General features: G+C 38.9%; 1 protein-coding gene across 7 annotated transcripts in view; it reads right to left on the bottom strand.

Annotated features, from left to right (window-relative positions):
- The window catches only part of PARP8 (poly(ADP-ribose) polymerase family member 8), a 188165-nt gene extending 166489 nt beyond the window's left edge, over positions 1-21676 (bottom strand). The window contains exons 1-3 of one of the 7 annotated variants that reach the window (XM_055112394.2): positions 19964-21676; positions 19311-19412; positions 18372-18426 (exon numbers count right to left, since the gene is read on the bottom strand). In XM_055112394.2, coding sequence (XP_054968369.1) covers positions 18372-18426; positions 19311-19412; positions 19964-20006 — 200 coding nt within the window. In that variant the 5' untranslated portion in view covers positions 20007-21676. Of the gene's footprint in view, positions 1-18371; positions 18427-18895; positions 19932-19963 lie in introns of those variants that run through there. The other 6 variants (XM_063604478.1, XM_055112393.2, XM_034960114.3 and 3 more) reach the window with 6 other exon arrangements.
- Between the last annotated feature and the right edge of the window lie 2750 nt (positions 21677-24426).

Consider the following 24426-nt stretch of genomic DNA (forward strand, 5'->3'; position numbering starts at 1 on the left):
TGACAGCTTGCACCATGTGCCTGGAAAAGCTGTGCAGACACTAAACACCAGCCTGTGAAAGCAGCCAGGAGGGGGCTACACCCTACAAAGTCACAGGGGTGGAGCTGCCCAAGACCATGGGAACCCACTTCTTGCCTTAGTGTAACCTCGATGTGAGACATGGAGTCAAAGGAGATCATTTTGGAGCTTTAAGATTTAACTGTCCTGCTGAATTTTGGACTTGCAGGGGGCCTGTAACCCCTCTGTTTTGGCCAATGTCTCCCATTTGGAATGACTGTATTTATTCAACGCCTGTACCCGCAATGCATCTAGGAAGTAACTAACTTGCTTTTGATTTTACAGGCTCACAGGTGGAAGGGACTTTCCATGTCTTGGATGAGACTTTGGACTGGACTTTTGAGTTAATGCTGAAATGAGTTAAGACTTTGGGGGACTGTTGGGAAGGCATGATTGGTTTTGAAATGTGAGGACATGAGATTTGGGAGGGGCCCAGGGCAGAATGGTTTGGCTGTGTCCCTACCCAAATCTCATCTTGAATTTCCATGTGTTGTGGGAAGGACCCAGTGGGAAGTAATTGAATCATGGGGGCAGGTCTTTCCCATGCTGTTCTTGTGAGAGTAAGTTTCAAGAGGGGAGTTTTGCTGCACAAGCTCTCTTTGCCTGCTGCCATCCATGTAAGATGTGACTTGCTCCTCCTTGCCTTCTGCCATGATTGTGAGGCTTCCCAGGCCACATGGAACTGTAAGTCCAATTAAACCTCTTTCTTTTGTAAATTGCCCAGTCGTGGGTATGTCTTTATCAGCAGCATGAAAACAGACTAAGACAGTACTCCAGCTTGGGCTACAGAAAGAGACCCTATCTCTATAAAAATAAAATTAAAAATGTTCCTGCTATTCAATACTATATCATATCTTCCTCAGGATAGTTCATTTGGGAATTGCTAAGTTTACCCCTGACTCTAGAGATGGGACATGGAATTTACACCTAAAATATCAGCTTCTGAAAGGATGTTCCCCCTCTGGATATGGAAAAGGAAGAACCGCAGGAGTTGTATGCAGCTGCCTTGCAATCCCGTGGGAAACAATGCTAGCTCACAGGAAGGCAAAAGCTGACGGTTGAAAAGAAACCAAGTCCTTGAAGACATTGTTAGGCCCCAAACCAATCAACCCAGAAACCCATTTACCACTGAATCTAGAGTTAAATAAGCAAGAAAATCCCCTTTTATTTAATCCAGTCTGAGTTGGGTATTCTGTCATTAGCAAATAAAGGCATCCTGACATGTGGGAATGTCAAGACACACAACTCTTGTGCAGTTTTCCATGCATGGGGACAGTGCCCTGGCATTCCAGAAATCCTGGCTTACTTATCACCACTCTCTAATCAACTGCAAATAACATTTTAAAACTAAATGCAAAGAGAATGATCAGGAATATCATAAAATCTGCATTTCTTTAAAAAAAACAAAAAAGGAGCTTTACAGTGAAGTAGTCTCAAGCAACTGTTTTCTAAGTGGGACGGCTGAAGCAAGAGACCTTAAATCACTTGACTGTCTCCACAAAACAGAAGTGAAGCAGAACCAGAAGTCCCCTGATAGCCTTTCAAGCACACCACCTACAAATACACCGTAATCCCTCATACCCCACATGCCACTTCAGGGAAAGGGACATGAGGCAGGAATACAAATATATACCATCTGTGACACTTTCTAAGCTCCTGGCTTCAGAGTAGCCATCCTGATAATTATTTTTTAAAGTCCACAGTATAAATATGCAAGTTAAGTGAGTTATAGAAATCATTCCAGATACTGGTTCACCAGTAATATCAGTTTAGCCCTAAATATTGTCATAAGTTCTCTGACAGGCTCATGTGATTTAAGCTGGTGCTCTGTCGAGACTAGACTTAGGCATTTTATCCTTTTTATGACATTATGTATGTTGAAGAGAATATATGAATATATTTTATATATATGAATATATATAAAACCTTCATAATCACATTATTCTCAATCCAGCATTTTTTCAGCCCCTGATTTTCATATTAGTTCAGCATTCTTATATCTTTACAGATTTTCATCTAAGACTGCATTTTTATTGTTTTATATAATCAGCCCCCCTAAGATCAACATGTCCACATTTTTTGGCAAAGACAAAGGCTACTGATTTCAGGACCATTATTTTCCTTTTTCAAAAGCACAAACCCAAACTGAGAAATAAATCAAGAGGAATTCTCCTCTTTTCTATGCTAATTTAGAAGCAGAGTCTTTATTTCTTTTCAAACCCAAAGAGAATCAGACATACAATATGAATTTATCTACTTTCACTTGCTCAGACTGAGAAGAAAGATTAATATTTTCAGGCTGTTAGTCAAAACTGTTCATTCAAATATTATTTAATAAAATCCAAGAACCAGCTAAAAAGCCACTTAAGCTAAGAAACCTTCACCAGCCTCATAGGAAATTGTGTACAGTTTTCTATGAGAATAGCCTATAAATGCTTATGAAAATGTCTAAGTTCATATCTTGGTAACTAACATTTTAATTCAATCTGCAGAATAATATATGCTTCTTTAGTGCTAAGATATGAATATTAGAGGCTTTCTTTCTTAAAATTTCTACTTAGCTATATTTTCACAAATAACTATATAATGTTAAAATTCTGCATGTGGCATAAAACATATTTTAACGGAGAAGGTAATGTGTAGGGAGTTTATTTCTGTTTGCTATTAGAACTTGTGTTTATTCTTGGTTAAAAAACTACACTGATTACAATATAGAAAAAAACAAAAGTATGTCGAATATCTCTTACAGTAGAAGATAAAGAGTAGTTCTAAATTTAGAAAGGAAAAATAACTACACACTGTGAAAATATGTGTCAGTGAGATGTTAATCAAAGATCAACTATTGCTGAGACCGGCAATATTAAATCCCTGCACAATTACTCATATTATAATGAGAATTTTAAAAAGAATATATGAACACATAATGAAGGCAGAAGTCACTCTCATCCTTCATCTTTGTATTCCCAATTCAGGAAGCTGGTATAGTGTCTTCATTATAATTACTATTCAACAAACATTTGTAAAATGAATGAATAAGGAATGAATGATGAGAAAAATGATAAACATCTCCCTGTCTCCTGGGAGTTAACTGCACTACTTTCTTTTAAATTTAATTAATCCTCAATGTCCTTGTCAAATAGCCAAAGGGAAAATGTATTTACATTACTCTGAATATTGATGGAATCTACAAAAAGGGTTAAACAACTTCCTCAAAGTAAATAAAACGTTCACAATCCAGCTAGGATAAAAGGATTTAAATCATTTCCTAGGTAGAGGGCTTTCAATTAGAGCCCCTGCTGCATTAACCATGGGAACTCATCTCACTCGCTTCATGATGGAGCCCTGAGTGTTGCTGCTAATCTGTACTCTACCATTCTAATGCTTTTAAGGTTCCTTTTCAGCCCTTCCTCCTCCTAATCCACAAATACCAAGACCAAGGCATTTTTTGGGTCAGTCCTAATTTCAAGCATTGTATCCTGCCCTCCCCAAATGTACTCACACTTATTAGACCATATGTTCCTATATTAGTTCAGGAAGGGGGAAAAAAAGGTTAATCACACTTGTATATAAGAGATCATAGAAAAACAGTTTACTAACCTGTGAAAATACCATTCATTCTCTGCTCACCTCTGGTCCACAGCTAAGCAATCAGTAGGATATAAATGTACCCTATCTTCACTATTCAGTACTCATAAGGATACTACTTATGAATTGGAAATCTGACACAACATTTACATGACCTAATTTTGAAAATTTAAAATAGTGTAAGGCCCCTAGGCTTAATTTTACAGGGGAAAGATTAAAGGGACACAAGCAAGCATATATTCTCTCTCTGTGCTGTGGGACAGTGGTAATTTTTTTTTAACTTAAAATATTTGATACTTAAAATGTCAAACTTCTACATTTCTGCAGTAACAAGGTAGTTATCATATTGAATACCATTTCTTTCTCTCCAGTAAGTAGAGTTAATATTAGCACATGAACTGAAAATATTAAGTGATTATAAAAAAGTCCAAATGAATTCATTAAAATTTAGCTTGGCAAAATGTTAGTTTCATGTTCTTGGTAGAAGTCCTTTTTATTTATAGTCAAATGAAATGAACAATTTACAAGCAAAGGAAATGGCATCAAATATTCGACACCCTGCCTCCCAAGGTGTATTGATTCACGCTTTTTGCTCAGATCTAGGTTTCTCCACTCAGGAAAAGTGGAGAATGTACCCATACTTGGGAAAACAAGTTTCCAATGGCACAGCTTTGATCAAACAGCAAAATTCTATCCATCTATGTATTGCCATCTGCCAATATGACAAATGGTCCCATGTGCAATATTCACACTGCATTGTAGCCAAACCTGTAAGTCAAAGGATATGAAATAATAGTAACTACACATTAAGCACAGAAGAAAACAAAACAAACAAAAAGGTTTTAAACCAACCAAAAATATATCTTATTTTGGATGTTCTATACGTTCCTACATTCTCTCAGGTCTTTTGTGTCATTATGAACACAATTCTAACAAGCTTGATTATTTTATTTCCATTCACATATTACAAGCAACAAGCTGAAAAAGTAGAACAGGGTGTAGGGAGACAGGACAAAGTAGAGATGAGGGCTTCAAGTGCCCCTGACCAGTTGACAGCAACCACATGGAATAATGACTCATGTGCATTAATGATCACAATAAATGATATTTGCTTTTTTACCTAGTCCTTCAACTCACAGCTTAAAGAATTTCAGGTTGGAAGAGACCCTGTTCTGATTCTTGAGTCTCCTCTACAACTTCAGAGAGGACTTTCATTTTATTTTGGAGCAAATGCTCCACAACTAGTTGAAACTGGAATTAAATTTTATATGAAGTTCCTAGATGATTTAAAGCTGTAAGAAGAATAATAATGAATCATAAGAAAACTTGCTGCTACAGATATCAAAAAGGAATGTTACCATCCCTCATGCTAATCCTTTTCATTTTAAATAAACAGGATCTAAAAAAAAATAATGCTTAGAAGTCCTAACCACATCAAGAATGCCTTAGATCAGTGACCCAAGGAACCTTCCAGAATGGATGAAATAGACCCAAAGCTGAATTCACCTAATTTTAGGGCCAAAAAATCCAAAAAACAAAACAAGACCAAAAAAATCTTCAGATACTGGGAGAACAAATATCAATTGCTTAATTGTATCTTATGAAAACAATTTTTCAACATAAAACAAGAGATATTTAAGATTCATTAAGTTCTTGTCATTTAAAATTTTAAGAAAAATATTTTCTAATGGAATTACATATATTTGTATGATTCTTCTAGTTATATCCATGGTAATAAATACTCTTTTTAGTTGGAAATAAAACCCATTTGCGCTATATTATTAGGGAAAATATCTACATAAATTAGTTTTTAAGATAACTAAAGTCTATCTTTTGAATTCATAAGCATAAAATCTTAACCACTTGCAAAATTTCTAACACACTTAAGGTAGTCAGATGCCTTGTCAAGTAGGGTAACAAAAGTGATTTTCACCTGTTTGATTTAATAACAGTGCATCGATTTTATGAAAATCAGGCATGCCCTTGGGTCCTAACAAAGTATACAAAGCTGAATGGATCTATGCCAAATATGCCAGATTTTACTTTCTTACTTGAGTCTAATTTTATACTTCTGTCCTCTTTCTTACCACATGGCTTCCAGCATCACTTACAGACTAACCCTTAAAAAGGAGAAGGCTAAGTTACTAACATTTGGAAGGCTTATGAAAGTGAAGCATACTTACAAGCCAGCAATGTTTTTATTTATGGAATGTGTGAGAACCATACACTTAAGCAAGCTCTGGGGAATGAGAGTTGGGGAGAATCAACTCTTTTATTTGCTAATTGGTATTTCCTTTAAAAGATAGATTTCCTGCAGATTTTAACTGTGTTAATAGTTACTCTAGAAAAATTGGAGATTTGTGTGCATATATTTTATGTTGTAAACAGACACACACCCAGAGACACTGAGAGAGACAGACAGTAAACAGAGGAGCACTAACCACAAACGGTTTACAAATGACCTCCGTACTCATTCACCCGTCTGTTCCCCACCTTGCCTTTTATAGCAACTATAGCAACAGCCATGAGAGTCATTGTGGAAAAAAATAAAATAAAATAAAAAAATCCTGGAAGCTTGTAAAGAACCTGAGCAAAGGGGAGGAAGTTGTGAAAAAAACGAATAAAGGGCACCGATCCAGAGTACTGAAGAAGGCAGAGTGGACAGCCTAGCAATGAGTATCTGGTACTCCAGTATCCTCTCCCACAGAATCTGTACAGCTTTCCATTTATGACAGTTTAAACTTAATTTAAATTATCAAACAGACACTTTCCTCAAACATATAAATCGTGAGGCAGTTCATTCAGGCTGTATGTATAAAGTTGTTCCAGCCACCTTTTTCTAACGGCTTCTCTATATCTTTTACATGGAGACAAAGAGAGATTTCCTTAGGACAATTTGACCATAATTTAGAAGCAGGAAATGGGAAGTATTTGTATCTTCTTTGCCTAACTCACATTAGTTACTCAAGTAAGCATTTCTTCCGTTGTTGCATTTTCTTGATTACAAGTTTTATGTTTTCTCTAAAACACATATCAAAAGAAACTTCCTAAGCACTATGCAGGGGGAAGCCATGACATTTATCTGCCACTGTCAGCAGAAACATGAACTTAGCCCTCAACAGAATATTTCACTTCATTCTAGTGTCACCTCTGCATCACCTGCATTGGAGTCACCACTTGCCTGTTGGGTAAAACCAGGATGCGCCACTGAAATAAAAAGGGGTCAGACAATACAAGAAAAGCCAGTCGAAACTGCCAAATGTATCAGAATACACACAGGCTTTCTAAGGATATGGGAGGGTGGCCCAAGACAAAGGCTCTAGAGCCCACCCTGAAACAGGATTTTTGACTTCACAGAGAAATTATTTAATTTTCAATAACACAATTCAACTAAAGAAAGGGAAATACAAGGCTAAACAAATAAGAAATGGAGACAAAAACCCAACCTTTCAAATCTAAAGAAAATAATCTGTTTTAAAGACACAGGTGAAGATCAGGAACCCAAAACAGGAGAAAGGAAAAGCATTAACGCTGGCATCTGATAATAACGAAAAGTATGGAGTCTGGAGAATCGCTAGACTCTAAAAATTATAAAGGTTTAGACTTGGACTTTGTACACTGAAGAAAAGAAAACTGCACGCATTTATATTGATCAGTGTACACTATTGCTGCTTTTTAACTTTTGTGTATATGTAGGGTAGATTTTTTTTTTTAAGTGAAAGCAAGTTTATTAAGAAAGTAAAGGAATAAAAAGGTGGCTTCTCCACAGGCAGAAAACCAGTGTAGTTTTTTATTAGAAATTGTTATTCAATAATAGTACATGTTACAAATAAATATCATTTTAAACTGAAAAAATTGTAGACTTTCAAATCAGTTAGGGTGGTCACCCTACAAAAGGGCATTTTTTTCCCCCTTAGTCTCCTTGTTCATGTTGCTCACAAGAATTGGGCTAATGCTATGAATAGTAATAACAAACACTGACTTCTGTCAGGCCCTGTGCTGAACACTGTCTGCATATGTATAGGAAAGGGTTAACTCAGCAGGCCTTGTTTGCTCAGACTCTGTACATTTCCAAGAAAGGTCTGCCTTTAGGACTGGTCCTTGGCCAGCTCCTGGAGAATGAGCTCTCAGCTTTTAGAAAATTCTACCTGGTAAGAGTAGTTTTGCATGTCTCAGGTCTTGGGCCACAAAATATCAGTTTAATCCGATAGTTTATCTTAACAAGTGTGATTTATCGCAAACATAGATCTCTAATCTCCATTTCTCTCTCATATATCTATATTTATCTATCCATATATATGTACCTATATATATCAAATATGAAAATACGTTTATAGCAATTGTATATCATAGAGAGACAGAATGAAGAGAGACATAGATGTTCTTCATTTTAGAATGTTATCTTGGTATGTTTAAAAGGAAAAGCTTAAGATGTGTTGCAATTGTAGTATGAGTTTCAGGTATGTACATGTTATGTGTGTGTGACAGACACACACAAACACATTTCAAACATGTTTTATGTTTAAGCTCAATATTGAAACACAGAAATATAACATCAATTCTTAATATGTTTTATGTAAGTACTGCAGCAGCATTATTAAATATTGTATTTCTATGGTGATTGAAAATTAGTAGGCAGAGAATTTTTGTAATGGTTCTTAATAATTTTTGTAATACTAAATAATTACTTTTTGTTTAGTATAGTTTTATAATCTATATATGAATAAAGTTGATATTTCTATTCATATAAAAATGTGATTTACTCTCATGTACTTATCTACATTCTAAAACCATAAGTTATCAATTTTAGTTCTGTGCCAAGGCACTTTTACTGAATAAAAATAATCAGCTAATTTTATATTTTCCTGATTCAAATGTATATGCCTGTATAATGTACAGGGTTTTTTTTTTTTTAATTTCTGTAAATCAGAATATTCAGATGTTGAAAAAGTCTTTGCCTTCAGAAAGCTACCTTTGAAATGTAGCATATACCTAAATGCAACCCAGAGGCTGGCAATGTCAACATTTTTCTGTTTTAAAAAACCTCTTATGAAAACTATTGCCATACTAAATTTTTTACTTGCTGACGACTCACAGCTGGAAAGGATTCTGTACATGTAAGACATCAAATATTGAGGATACTGGAAATTTTAAATTAATGGCACAGAAAGTCAACAAAGGAAGTTCATATGAAATCAAACTAGCAATATGATTACAAAAAAAATAAGTTTAAAATTTTTCTTGGCCCCAGTCTCATCATTTCTGAGCCAAATACAATTCTCATTGAAATCACCTAACTGAAACTGAAATCACCATTCTAGGCTGGTTTTCCCATAACGACGGACTGCTCCAAAAAGAAGAATCAAGAAAGAATTTGTCTCACAGTGAATTATTCAAACTTTGTCTTAGTTAACTAAAAATAAAATCTGACTGTTAACTACAGAAATCATTTCAAATTCTGTGGTGATAATAAAGTAATGACCGCTTTTCAGCTGGAGGGACTAACTTTTTTTTTTTTTTTTTTTTTGCTGCATATCTAGCTGTGATGCATTTTAATGAGAAATGATGACTGCATCAGCTTATATCCATGGAGCAGATTTTAGCATTCAGCTTAGGTCTCCCAGTCAATATCTACGAGTCTCTTCTTAAGGAGATCAATGACACAGATACATACAGACTAACAAATGTGATATCAACAATCAAGAATTCACTCCGTTAAGATTTTGCACACTGATTTCCACACAAGAAACCTAGAATTTACTAGATTCTTGTGCCTGTGAGGCTCCACTCGTTTTCCTGAATCACAAAAGCTACAGAGTATTTAGATAGAAATATACCTACTCTTAACATGAACCATTTTAAATATATGTATTACTGTGTCCACAGGAGTACACTTTAAAGCAGGGACTTCACTCTTCAATCTCTCCAATCAAGTGTTACCTAAAGTGGCATGTGGTTCCCTAAAGCTTAATAACTGACATTGCCTTAAAAAAGGGGTTTGCTTCCCGACTAATGTGGAAAAAGTCTGAGAAATGATTTTAAATCTTTCACTAAATTTCTCATTTAGTCACATGGAGGAAAATGATTTCACCAAATAGATACTCTCATTGATTTCTTAATGTAATTTATCAAAGAAATGAAATATTTAGACAAATTCCAGATTTCCCCCACCACGAGCTTCTCTGAAAGTACACTCCAACATAGACTGTTCACTAAGAAGCTCTACTGCAGTCAAAGTGACCGAATTTAAGAGGACATAATGAGTACTTCTGCTACACAGAATCATTATCCATCTCTAACACTTCCCTATGAGACAGAAGACGGACTTCTAATCAGGTACCAGAGAGGGCTCTGCCAACTTCAGGGCTTTGATGAATAAGAAAGGTTGAGAGCCCTTAACGTAAATGAATTCAGTATAACTAGTGAGAGAGTGAGAGAACCAGAGAAATACACCCTCATGTAGAAAAGTTAGGGGCATGAAATGCCAAATGCCGGTTAACCAAAGCTTTCTTTGTCATAAAGCAACTTCTATAAAAATTGCTGAAAATAAATTCTTCCTGGCTCAATATGAATCAGTAATTTCCATTTCTATTACACTGTTGTTTACCCAAAAACTATTTTTAATGAATAAGACTCAGAGTTTGCCAAAGTGTTTTCCACAAAACAACTGTTTTGAGATACTCCAGATCTGTAATCAAGTAAGTCTGAAAAACCCCAAATACTTCACTCACCTCTTGGATATGCATAAAGCACACTAATATATAACGTTCTAAAAAGCCAATCATTAAAACTGTTTTATATTGTTTAAGCATTTCCTAGACATATTTGGCTACAAATCTAATATCTAATTAAACAGTTTGGGAAATGCCATCACATAATGTAGGAATATTACTAGTCATTTAAGAAACTAGAAATATTTACTATATTCTAGGCAGTTGGCTAGGAGTTGGAGTTCTAGTCTCTAAACAAAATACTGACTTATTTCTGTGACTTTTTTTTCAATGTGACATCACTCTTTTAAGCAGCTCTGTGCTTAACAATTTTTTTTTCCTGGTTTGTTTTCCACTTTTGTCTGTACTTTATTCCTTCACAGATGTGAAAGGCTAACAAATGTAAACTAATTATATTAATCAGCCTCTGCCTTGGTTCTACACTTCAAATACAGTATATATTCTATCAACAATTCTTGGATAATAACAACCTGTACTTGTTTTTTAAACAATAAAACAGGCCGGGCGCCATGGCTGGCTCACGCCCATAATCCCAACACTTTGGGAGGCCGAGGCGGGCAGATCACCTGAGGTCACCTGAGTTCGAGACCAACCTGGCCAATATGGTGAATTCCCGTCTCGACTAAGAATACAAAAAAATTAGCCGGCCATGGTGGTGTGTGCCTGTAATCCCAGTTACTTGAGAGACTGAGACGGGAGAATCGCTTGAACCCGGGGGGCGGAGGTTGCAGTGAGCCAAGATCAGGCCACTGCACTCCAGCCTGGGCAACAAGAGCGAAAACTCCATCCCAAAAATAAAATAAACAATAAAACAATGATGAAAACACAAATAACTACAGCACTTCAGAGTTAGTTGACAAATCCACCTTTTCAATCTACATTTCAAAATGTTCAGAAAGACACCATCCTAGGGGAAGTCAACCAGCAGCAACCTCTCTGCTAATTTTTGTACACAGAAACTTGACCTGACTGCACAAAGGTTTCAATAGATGTCTCCCTCTAAAATTAATATTGAATGATTTGTCATCTTCCATTTAATACCAAGAGGGTGTCAGCCACAAACTGAAATATCACTCATATGCAAATAAGTAACATTCAAGACTTTGGTCGTTGTGGTTATTAATCTTGTAATGGATGGACATAAATCTATTTACATTCTCATCCTATCCTCAAATTTCACTATCCTCTCCTCTTATTCTTACTTTGTTCTACTCATATTCTCACTCTATCCTCCTATGCGTAAAACGTTATGTATTCTACTGAACAGAGATGTCATTCGTGGGCAAGGAAAAAATACAATGAACTGCTCTTTGTGATAAAAAACCATGATCTTGACACAGATGTTATCAATCAATAAACCTTACACAGCTTTACACTAAATTAATACAAACTGTTGATGAGTGGGCGGGGGGTGGTCACTAAGCAAACAGAAGCATGTAGGTGTTAGGAAGCATGAGAAACATGTATCAGTGGATAGGGAAGGCAGCTGTCAAAGGCCAAGAATGTTAAGTTTCAGGTCTATATGGAAAAAGCTGTGGTCACATTTGAAGGCTTCTGAACAGATGAATGATTAATTTCATGCTTAAAGAGTTCAGGTGTAAGTAAACTGGATGGATAAGAAACTCAAAATCAAGAATTTTAAGACAGTAGGTTAAGGCGATTGATCTAAGTCAAAGCCAACAGGGCATGGGCTAAATGTTGACATGGGATGGGATGAAGAGGCCAACAGTGTTTCAAAGTAGAGGTTGGCAGAGCTTCAGGAACCAGAAGAGGAAGACTTGAGGTGAAATCTGAAACTGTAATCCCCATACTGGGCTCAAAAGATGTGATACTGACTAGGAAAAGGCTGGAGACAGAAGCTTCTTTTAGAGAGCTAAGAAGGGATTGTTTTAATGTGCTGGGGTTGAGGTGAAAATGACAAATACTCAGGTGGAAGTGTCCAGCATTCAAGTAGGATAAACTGGAACAGAAAGCCCAAATTATGTCATGGTGAAATGAGGATAGTAAGTCTTATTAATAAAAACACATCTCACTAGTCTTTCCTGGGGAACATGAAAGATGGAATTTCAGAAATTTAGAGAATGAAAAAGGAAAGATTACAAGACAATAAGTTGATTAAAATAGACTAAAATAATCATTGGCAGCTATCTTAAAGCAAGATATATCTTCTACAGCACAATCTACCCAAATGCAAATCTGGGCAGATAATTACAAAATATTTTTAGGATTGATAAAATTTCAGCTATATGTCTTTTTAAAAATGCTGCAGAGAGAAATGATGGGAAATTTACATGGATTTGCCAAATATTTGCATAAGGATTCCACAGCCAACGTACATAATTTTCCAACTATTATGGTTAGCACTGGGCTCAGGCACTACCTTTGCCAACCAGCAGATTTTCAGTATTGCCCCTGGCAGACATCCCATTAGCAATCTCTCCCCATTCCCAAACATTCCCAACTATTCTAGCCATGCCAATTCAACCAATGTCCCTTAAGTCTTACATAAACATTGACTTACACTGAAATGTATCCTATGGCTCTTACTAACTGTAACTTACTTAAATCACCCAAGCCTCTGTTTTTCCTGCTATAAAACGTAAAACAGCTGACAAAATACCTATTTGTGTTTTTTGGAAACACGGGATAAAGCAAGGCAAGCAAAGAGAACAGCAGAGATGATGCTTAATAAATATCACTATAGGATCACCTTAATCCATGAAGAACATGGAGTTTAAATTTTAATACAAAAAAACTCAATAAAGTTATACTTATGTTAAATTGGTGGTTATTTTAGGTCAGTGGTTTTAAAACTCAACAATGAAACTGTTTTCAAAAAGAGTTGTTATACAGAACAGAAAAAAGCAGCTGCAATTTTAAAAAAGATATGAAGACCCAGATTCTCACTAACTCATTCAGCTCCCTTCACACTCCCTCCCCACAGCCACCCCAGCTCCTGAGGCAGGTTCCCAGGGCTCCAAGGAACACACTTTTAAAAAATCAATATTTTGAATATATAATAAGTGATATAACATAAAAGTATGGTGAGAAAGTCCCATTGCCAAGAGAAACATGTTAATTTTTTATTTAAAAAATCATCACTGTTTTCATTGTGACATCTTGAAGAACACTGAATGGCTTCAAAGTAACTGTATATGCCAAGATTTCTGCAGTGGGCACGTTTGATCTTTCATAATGAAAATTGACAAACCTTTTTAAGGGGATAGCATTGCTTCTTCACCCTCCCCCTCCTCACCCCTGCACACACATACACTTCTCCTTTCTGGGGAACTCCAAAGAAAACAAAGGCCCTTTAGCAATCAAGTAGATTGTCTCTCCTGATGGCATCCCATGAGTTATGGAATTACACACTGCGGGCCCAGGTGGATTAGGGCCCCTAGAAAGTTTGCTTGATCAACAGAGTGCTGTTGATTTTTTCAACTGAATTAATTACCCTTGGAGTCCAAACTCTCCACTGTGCCACAGTCCTCATCACGCCCTAGTATCTTAAATATTGCATTATCTGTCCCCTAAAAGTATTTGCACATGTGACCCAGAGAAGTGGACTTATAACTTGACTAGGCAACTTCTCTCACACTGGATTCATATGAAATTCCACTGCAAGTGACATCACCAGATTGGGGACCCTGAAGTGCCTGAGTATCTTCTCCACATCTGGTCATTTAGGCCAGGAAATTCCTTCTTGTCTGCCAGGTCTTTTAGCATTCATTTTGTAAGTCATTCAACACCTACTTACTTAGAAGAATACTGGGCTAGACAGGGTGCTAGGGGCTGGGGAAACTGCAACGCATAGGAGAGAATTCCCATCTCCAAGAGGCTCACAGACAAACAGACATAAATGGGTGATTACAATGTACTGTAATGACATGGTTTTAGAAACACCTAGCAGAATCATACAGACGAGGATGCCAGGAAAGGCTTCTCAGAGAATCTGGCTTAGCAAATATCTTAACAAACAGGGCTGAGCAGGGATGAGCCAAAGGAGAGGATGGAAAGCAGGTTGTGGGTGAGTTTTCCAGGCAGCATGTGCAAAGGCTCAGGAGAAAGAGGAAGGAGCCTGTGCTTTAAGGAATATTCCATTACTATTATCAGTGTCACGCTTGCTATTTATCTAGACGGAAGCTCCTGAAACAAAAAGGATACACTTCAAAAGATGCCAATATATCCATGACCACACAAAAGAGTGTCCAGTCATATAATAAAGGGTGTACATATGCAGGCAACTCACATCCTGCCAAATATTAAATTTCTAATTTTATTATAATTTCTAATAAAACATTAGCTTTATTATTATACAGAGTCATACTCCTTGATTGGGAAACTCTCAACTTAATAAACATTCTTTAGTCTCATGTCTTTTCTAAAGGAAAGAAATTAATGTTATATTCTTGGGTGAAAAAAATGTGAGGTCTCAAAAGAGTATTAATACAATTTGGGGATGCATATATATTTTATATGTATATAGACACATAAAAATCTAAAAGAATAAATTTTAATATGTTAACAGAAGACAGAAGTCATGTACTTTTTACTTTCTTCTTTTTGGCGTATTTCTTCTTCTAACTTTTTTTTTATTTTTATTTTTTACAAAAAACAATTCTTATTTGTGTACTTTTAAAACCTCAGAGTAATATTTTCACAATACATTCCTGGCTGAAAGTTCACACTCGGAATTCCAGAGCAGTCCATGGCCAGGCCCACTGGGCTCCACTTGCTCTCTCCTTGGCTTTGGTAACCACTGGCCCCAGGGACTCAGCCTGCTTTCCTATCCATCCCCTCAGTAGCTGTCACCATGCAGGTTACCCCTTCTGTTCCTTCTACCACTAACTCCATGTCTGACTGCAAGTGAAAGGAACAGAAGCCCAAACCTTTGGGTTTTAAGGAGTTTATTGCTAATCAGTAAAACAGAAAGAGACAGGAGATAAGTATGACAAAGTATAGGGAAGAAATGACTTTTGCCTAAACTTCCAAATTGTGTACAATTGAAGCCTCTGCTTTATAGTTCTTAGCACACCTCTCAAATAAGAAGGCAGTACTGGGAAGGCTCTGAACCTGTGGCAGAACCACTGATAGCTGTGGAGCTATTCTAAGGAGTCTGGGAAGCAGGGGGATTATCAAGATCATTGTTAGAATAAATTAATCTTACCGTATACATAGCACAAGTTTTCAAGCATATGTAAATGCTACTTATAACCAAATAATTACACCTTGTTTTTCTTTAAACTGTAACTCTCAATTATGTCTCTACATAATTTTTTGATGGTAAAGTGTCTGCATGCTCAAAAAGCTTGAAAACACTAATGGAGAAGAAGGAGGTCTCAGGAGTGTGACGGAACAGGTTTACATGGCAGCTTCAACATTTAATTGGTGAAAGTGACTATGTGTCTTAAACTCTCTGAGCCTCAGTTTGCACATCCAAAAGCAAGGATATAATTCCATGAACCTTTCCACCTCAAGTCCACAAGGCAGAATAGCAAGATGTTAACTGCCACTCTGAGGACCACCAAATAAAAGGACAATTTATTAGGCCACTTGCCAGCATGGACACAATCGCCTCTTGGCATTTCTTATTATCCACAGAAAAATTAAAAGTATAAATGTAGAACAAAATTATTATTATTTTTTAATAGTAACATGTAAGATCAATCTTTGTCTTTAAAATACCATGTATCTCATTCTTGGAAAGCATCAAAAAGAAAATGGTATAGTAAGTTTTATCTACAACTTGAATTAAAATTATTCTTGAAATATGTTCTTAATGGTTAGATGAAATGGTAATTAAATACAAATAGAGATAATCATATACTCTCTCTCCATAAGGCTCCCACCTCCTTCAATAAAGTCTAGTTCACCTAAAATGATACTATTAATTCAATATTACAAGTTGATAAGCACATTAAATCAAAACACAGCAAGATTATTTTAAGAGTCTGACTGAAATGTCAGGATAAGAAATAGATTAATAAATATTGGTTTATAATGTCGGTAATGAAAACAAATACGTTATTTTCAGAAAATAAAAGGTCTTCGCCATTAGGTCCAAATCATAAAGGGATTATCTACGGTTACTACACTGTAACAACTTTTTACATATTGTATTATAGAACAAGCTTTTGAGAAGACAAAGCAACACATCAGCAGTTTAACCAATTGTCTTTCTCTTTTAAGAGGCTGGTCTACATTAGATTAGATATAAAAGGCTCAGGTACACTTGTGCTCGATCTTAGCCAAATGGCTGAGAAACAGCCAGGTACATTTAAATCAGTGACAAAAGAAAACACTATCCTTTAATAAAATTACATAAAATAGGAAACATCTCTTACTTTAAGAGCAACCATGGTACTTCTTCCTATGGTGAAAACTGATGTTATCTCGCTTAATTATTCATCCCAACACCTGGCCTTGCTCCCTTTTCCACCTCTAGCTATGTTAACACTAGAGTTCAATAATTTGCTGATAAAGAATCTTAACTGCAGTATCTAACAGATCTTAGTGATTAAGCATATGATTTACCCTTTGATTGTACAGATAAGTAAACTGAGGCCAAAAGAACTGAGGTATCTTATTAAAAATCAGAAAGCTAGTTAGTTGAAAAGCCCACCTGTCCTTCCTGTCCACATGTCTCACCAGAAAAACAGCAATAGTGAAAAGTCAACTCTGTTTTTAATGGGCCACTTTGTATATTTTAACTGTTAAAATAATCCAAGAGGATATTAGTCATATACGAAGATCCTTTAGATATAATGTGTAGGACCAGCGTTAATTTAATCAACCAAGTCTCCTCTCATTGAATTATTAATTCATAATTACAAAGATGACATTACAGTAAATTAAGAAATACTGTAATTTCATGCTCTCCCAAAAAGTATACACTTAAGTTTGGTGATTCACTGTTATATTTTCAACTAGTAAATCAATGTGCTAATTCTGGGGCTTAGGTATATTGTATATACTGGAATGATATTCACTTTAAATGTTTTGAGATGTATAATGTAATACAGATCCTACGTGTTTTTAAAAGTTCACATCAATTTCAAGCTTTTAAAAATGTATGTACACAAGAAAGCTTCTTTTGCAATTTATATGTTTATAAATGTTTCCATTAGCTAAGATATATTTTGGAATGTGATCAAACAATATTGAATGTCAAGTCCTAACAGCAGGGCTGGTCTAAGGAATTCCCTCTAAGCTAAATCTGGTACTTCTCATATGTGGCTACTGCTCTTTTAAACTACTGTGTCCCTAAAGGGCTAAAAGGAAGAAAATCCTAACTCAACAAGTGAAGGTAGCAAGGCATAGTATTTGAATGGCTACCTTTCATTTTAACTCTACTTCCTAAATTCAAAATTGGATTTGGGTTTGTTTCAAGTTGTTCACAATTTACTAACGAAATGTGCATCTCTCATTCTTCCCCCAAAAGAAAGAAGTCATCCACTCCAGCTACATATAAGTCTCCAATTTCTTTCTTACAACTATACGTGAAAACCGAAATACCACTCATTGAAAAAAAAAATGTACAGAGAATTGGCAGGCTGCATGTTTATGTAAACCTTCAGAAAACATGGAAACACGCAGCCCCAACTCACCAGGAAAATCAACACTTCTGATCAAACTATTTTGTGACATTTTATGTCTTTTATACATTTCACTTCATATCCAGTATTCCAGTTTTGCACCGGCTTGCCTGTATCAACCCCAAATCGCCTGAGAGCAATCTAGTACTGTAGCAGAACAGTTTCAACATGAAGAGTTCTGCTCATTGCCTGTGGCGTGGTCCTCGAAACACCTGAATCAAACATTGATTCCCCTCCTCCTGCTATTTAAAACCGAGGGACGTCAGGCTTGGGTAGCAGGTAAAGAAAAGCCACAATAATCAAACAAACAAGCAACCAAAATACCCGAACACGGAACACGCTAAGAACAAAGGAAACACAAGAGTGTGAACAGGAAATGAAGCAACTCTATACACATAAATACCTTCTGGGGCCGCCAACGTAGGTAAAAGTAAAGGTGGAGTCAGAGTATCTGAAATCTGAAACAGAAAGTCCCGTCAAAAGCTACCCCTGGAGTGGATTTGTTTTAACCCCGATCAGGACTTGAGCCCCACATTCGGTGGTGTCAGGGGAGGCCTGGCCGGGCAGAAGGCAAGGGCTAGAGGGCGGCGAGGTCCCTCTGCGCCGCGTCCCAGGGGATGCGGCGCGCCCCCGACTGGGTGCAGCGGGAGGCCGCCCCCCGCAACAAGTGCCGGGTGCCATGGCAACAGCGGGAATTTCCCGATCGGGGAGGCCGGAAGCAGCCTCAGCCGGGCTCGCGGCAGCGAAAGCAAAATCCCGGGGGAGCAAAATGGACGAAAGGCGACCCCCAGGCAGGGGCGCTGGGTGCCTTGGGAATCCGAGGAATCCCTTCTCTTTGCCAGTCGGAGGGGACTAGAGGGAGCCGAAGGGGCCGGAGATGGGCCGAGCGCTGCCCCCCGGGGGTCCTCGGCGCCGGGCGCAGCTTACAAGCGCAGCGCAGCGCAGCAGGCTCCATTCCCGGCCGCCGCCGCTCAGCCCATTGCGCAAACCAACCCCGCTCTGCCGCCGCTGCTGGAACCCAGGAAGCGTACTTGGAGGCTTCGGGCACTACGCGGGGCTGGAAATACCACGCACTGCCCCTTCGCCTAGACCCCCGCTCCGGCCACGCGGGCTCTGCCCTCAAAGCTGGTGGCTGCCTCAGACTTGGGGGTGGGGGAGGGGAAGGGGAGAGGCTGGCGCCCCCTCCCCCTTTTGGCTCCCGCGCTCGTTGCAGCAGCTGTTGCCAAATGAACCCCAGAATGGGGACGTGCAACCCTCCACCCCACCCCCAGCCACAGACGTCGCGGTCAGAAAACTGGGAAGGGGGCGCTGGGTCCGAGGTTCTGGAAAAGCAAGAACTCACCTGCAAACAGGCAGTCCTTCTCAGCTCTGGACTTCTGGATCACGACGTCGATATCCTTCTGAATTCGCTCTTGCCTTGAACACATCCCCATTAAATAAATCCCTGGAAAAGAAGCAGCTGCTATTTCCACCCCACCCCACCCCCCTCGCACGCTTCCAGCTTTCGTAAATATTCAGTTAAAAATGAAACCTCTGGCCGAGGCAGGGGCTGAAGGCGAAGTGGTTTCGGAAGTGATCCTGGGTGAGAGAAGAGGAGGAGGAGGAGGGGGAGGAGGAGGAGGAGGAGGGGGAGGTCGGCTTTGCATTCCCAGATGTGACCGCCCAGCTGCTGCTCGCCGCTGCTGGATTCCAATTTCCTCCCCTTCTGACAATGGATGGTGATGACACCAAGTCTCACTTTCTCCCTCCCCCGCCCGGACCAACGGCCGTGGGGGGCCGAGGTGCCGGGGACAGCCGGAGAGCAATCACCGGCTGGGCGGCGGGCGCCGGCGAGGGGCGAGCCCCGCTCCGGCTCACGCGCGCACACCCCTCACGGCCCGCACGCCGGCCTTCCACACCCGCGCACACTCGCGCCCGCGGGCGGCGGCAGCCGTGCCCAGGCTGCTGCAGCGCCGCCCGCCCGCCGCAGACCCTCCGCGCCCGCCGCCTAGTCACCCGGCCGGCCGCGGGCCGCCGGGGCTCGCAGAGTATTAGCCATCCCGGGCGGGAGCCGCTTCTCCCCACACCGACCTCCACTCGCGCCGGGAGCTGAGCGGTAGTGAAGACTCCCTGGGGCTCCCAGCCTTCCCTCTCCGCGCCCCTCCCCCCATCACTTTTATGAATTCGACTCCACTTTCTAAAGGAATTATAGTCTTGTGGCAAACCCAAACCGGAGTGGCTGGGAGGGGGAAAAGGGGGGAAAAGAAAATCTTTAAAAATTAAAAAAATAATAAAACGAACAAATCTTTCCTTATTGCCACATCACATAACACGGAAAAGGCCTTAAAATTACTCCAGACGTGCACCCTCCCCTTCCCTCAGTGCCTGAGTCTTTTTCCTCCAGATCGAAGTAGTTCAGCCCTTTTGGGGCGCCGTTTACGAAACACAGCCCCTTTTGAGGGACTTCCTCCTCTTGAAACTCACCAGTTCTCCCTTCCTAGGTGTTTCTGTTCATGAGAATGGTCAGAATCAACTGGCACGTTCCAGGGTCTTCCTAAAAGATGGAAACCTGTTTGGCTTGATTTTTAAAACCACCTCCTTTGACAGTCAAGGGAAAGCTACAATCCAGGTGTTCAGAAATGAGATACTGCTCTGATTCTCACTTTCTGTTCTGCCTGAGGACACCCCAGGCTGACGTAGCTGCCCCACCTCTATATTGGTTTATGCCCTAGGAGAGGTCTCCAGCAGGCACTTTTCTTGTTGATCTTTTCTCCACTGAGAAGGCTCCCGCCAGTAGACCATGACTCCTTTTGCTTTGCATTCTCAGTGCCATGTACAGTGCCTGGAATACAGGAGGGTGGCCTAAATGTTGGCTGAATGCACGAATGGTCATTTCTTGCAGCCTCTTTTCATTACCCTGTCTCATCACTTTTCTTATCAGCATAAGTGCCCAAGAGTTGCCAAACTGTTTCAGACCCTTAATCAATTTAGTTCTGATTCTGACCGTGACAACATGATGTTCAGCACGGTAGGAATGACTGCCATCCCTGAAGGAGTCTTAAGATTCTGTAGAATCAATGAAAGATTCTATATTCTAACTCCTTTATCTTTCAGGAAACAAATTACAAAATAGTTTCGTTGTCCAGTCATATTCACTATGAGTTACAAAAGGAAACATTTTGCATTATCGAGATCCACTGCAGCCTTTGATGTAGTAAAGCCACAGTCACAACAGGCTATATCTCCTGCTCAGTCCTCTCCTGAAATGCTTCCTGTTTAGGGTAGGACAGGTTCAAGCCCTTTGTCCTTCCTGGATATGTTGCTTTGTGTAGGCCCTTTGGCTGCCAAAAACGCTCTCTTCTCTTCCACATCACCACTGAGAATCATGAGTATTTCTTCTTCCATTATGTGCTTTAATTTCTCTGAAAGGCTGAAAGTCTATTAACTCACAAGAATTTATTTTATAGTTATCTAGCCACAAGGCTTGCATCTTCCAAGTAGAACCCTTATACAAATAAATGTGAAATAGTTTTAAAGCTACCAAATATTTTTTTGTCTGGATGAGCTCTTAGTTTACTACTCACTCCTTAAAATAGGCCTTCTTGTGACTTGTCCTGTATTTGATTTTTTTTTAAGCTTCATGGGCTGCCCTGTTTTGGTTAAACAAAGCTAACCTCACCCTGTTCATGCCCTTAAGGTGTGATGTATTTAATAAATATTTGTACATTTGAAGGAGTAAGATTAAAAAATAAAAACCTATCTAGTATGTATTTCTGCAAGATAAATTTCTCTAATTAAAAACTATACCAACGTAGATCCTTCCAAGGATCTTCCAGGCTAGATCCTTATGGAGCACTTTGCTCAAAGTAAGTCAGCCCACATCCAGGATCCTTTCTTTACCTTGCCCCATCTCTGAATATTTAAATGTTTATATTATGTGTGCTCAACATACTTCCCTTATCAAAAACCATATGCGCCTTTGAGATGAAACAGTTCTATCTCTCCTGAGATAGAACTGTTTCATGAGTGTATACACTCATAAGTATACAACATACACACACATGCATTCAGGAACGTGGCACATAAGAGGCCCTTCACCAATTTGTTAAATAAATAAAATCAATATTTACAGTGAGGGAGAACTCAGGTGGTATCCCAAACTCAATTGAAGATAATAATCTACATGTTGGATGATAGACTCTACTGAAAAAATTCCACTGGTTTAGAATAATGATTCAAAGCCAACAGATATAATTTATTAGTGAAAAATATAAATTTTTTGCCTGTGCCAAAAGGCCCAACTGCGGAAGTATAAGGTAATGGACATGCGGCATTAAGTTCAATAATGTGATGTGGGTATTAATAACTAACATTTATCCAGAACTTAATATTTATCCAGAACTTATCCAGAATTCATTAACATTTATCCAGAACTGGTAGAAACTGTTCTAAAAGCTTTACATATAGTAACTCATTTAATATTCACAATAACCGTATATACTAGCTGTTATTTTTCTCATTTTACAAAAGAGGAAACAGGCTCAAAGGGGTTAATTCATCTAAGGTGAGACATGGACTACAAGAAGTTTTTTTCTCTCTTGAAACCTTTCAGCAATTGAATTGAACTTAAAGGAATAAATATGTACAGAAGCCACACGAGGAAGTAAACCGCCCCGCCAATGGCTGCAGGCCAGGAGTGAAGCCGACAAGAAGCCCTATGATGGATTTTGAGGAGGGCTGAAGCCTGTGAACTCTCAAAATAGCCTCTGCTAGTGGCAGTTATATTTCCCTTTCTTGCATTCAACTTCCTTTCCCAAATGACCCAGCCATTAGTACAGTCTTAAGAAAAGTACAAGCCTGACCTCTGCTATTCCATGGTTATTAAGAAGAGGATAGGAGGCAGGATTAGCAAAGAGGGGAACAGCCTTCTTTGCCAAATGCATGATAGTGTCATCAGTGGTAAATGCCCATGGGAATGCCTACCATCCTTGCTGGGATGTGGAAACAGCACTGGGACAGTTTGCTTTTGTGGCAGAATCAGTGAAGGAGGGACAAGGTAGGGGCCGAGGCATTGCTGTGAGAAGACACCACAAAGGGCCTTTAAACAAAGGTGAGGAAGTGGGATTTCATCTGAGAAAAATGGAGAGCCACTGGAAGGAAGATGATCTGAAAAGTTCTTTCTAATTATTAGATTGATACAGCTTCTGCTTGCGGTGGTTCTGTAATGGAAAGAAATCCGTAAAATTCAAAATGCCTGCTAAGGGCCCAACTACCTTCTTCTAAGTAGAGGGACGTGTGCAATTCTTTCCTTATAAAGCTGCTTGGCTGGCGTGGTGGCTCATGCCTGTAATCCCAGCACTTTGGGAGGTTGAGGTGGGAGGGTTGCTTGAGGTCAGGAGTTCAAAACCAGCCTTGGCAATATTGCAAGACCCCTGTCTCTACAAAAAATAAAATAAAAATTAGCTGGGCGTGTGGGTGAATACCTGTAGTGCTAGCTACTTGGGAGGATCTCTTGAGCACAGGAGTTTGAGGCTGCAGTGTACTGTAACTATACCACTGCACTCTAGTTGAGATGACAGAGGGAGACCCTGTTTCTTAAAAAAGAAAAGAAAAAGCTGCCTTTGGAAACTAATCCTACTTTTCTGACCTCTTCTGATAGGTCTACTGTGAGAAACCAAAGTCAACTTTGAATAAACTTGACAAGCTGAAGGAGAACTTTAGGTGATGTTTTGTGGAATTTGTCACACTTTGGTTCTTACCATACCCCCCGTTAGGTTACTAAGGTCAAATGTGACGGCACAGGGGTGGTGTTGAGGTTTTATGGCCCTTTCTAGCATCTTAACTAACCTAGGTAATACTAAAGCTACAGCATGAAACCTTAACTCTTCTTTCTAGTTCCAAATTTCACTTTAATTTAGATCCATTTTTCCTGTAAAATTTTAATTCCCCTTTCTACCTAGAAGCATTCTAGACCATAATTAGATGAGATGCCTCACTGTGCCATGCAAACAAACTCATTCTTAGCTTGTATTCATTCATATTAATTCCTTCTTTTGAATACCTCTTTTTCTTTTTCTTAGAAAGTACGTAAATACTATATGAATATATTCTCAGCGCAAATGATTTAAGACATATATTAGTACATAAAGTAAAATGTGAAAATTCTTACCTATCCTGACCCCTAATTCCACTCTTCATCCCAGAGGTAACTAGTGTTAATAACTGTGTGGGAATGTCTTGCATTATTGCATTCTCATATCTTCACACAGATGTACATATGTTGACAGATTTATACATATAAATTTTAATTTAGGTTGGGCACGGTAGCTCATGCCTGTAATCCCAGCACTTTGGGGGGCCAAGGTGGGTGGATTGCTTGAGGTGAGGAGTGCGAGACCAGCCTGGGTAACGTGGCGAAATCTCGTTTCTACTAAAAATACAAAAATTAGCCAGGTGTGGTGGCATATACCTGTAGTCCC

This window comes from Pan paniscus, chromosome 4 (assembly GCF_029289425.2).
Source record: "Pan paniscus chromosome 4, NHGRI_mPanPan1-v2.0_pri, whole genome shotgun sequence".
NCBI classification, from domain to species: domain Eukaryota; kingdom Metazoa; phylum Chordata; class Mammalia; order Primates; family Hominidae; genus Pan; species Pan paniscus.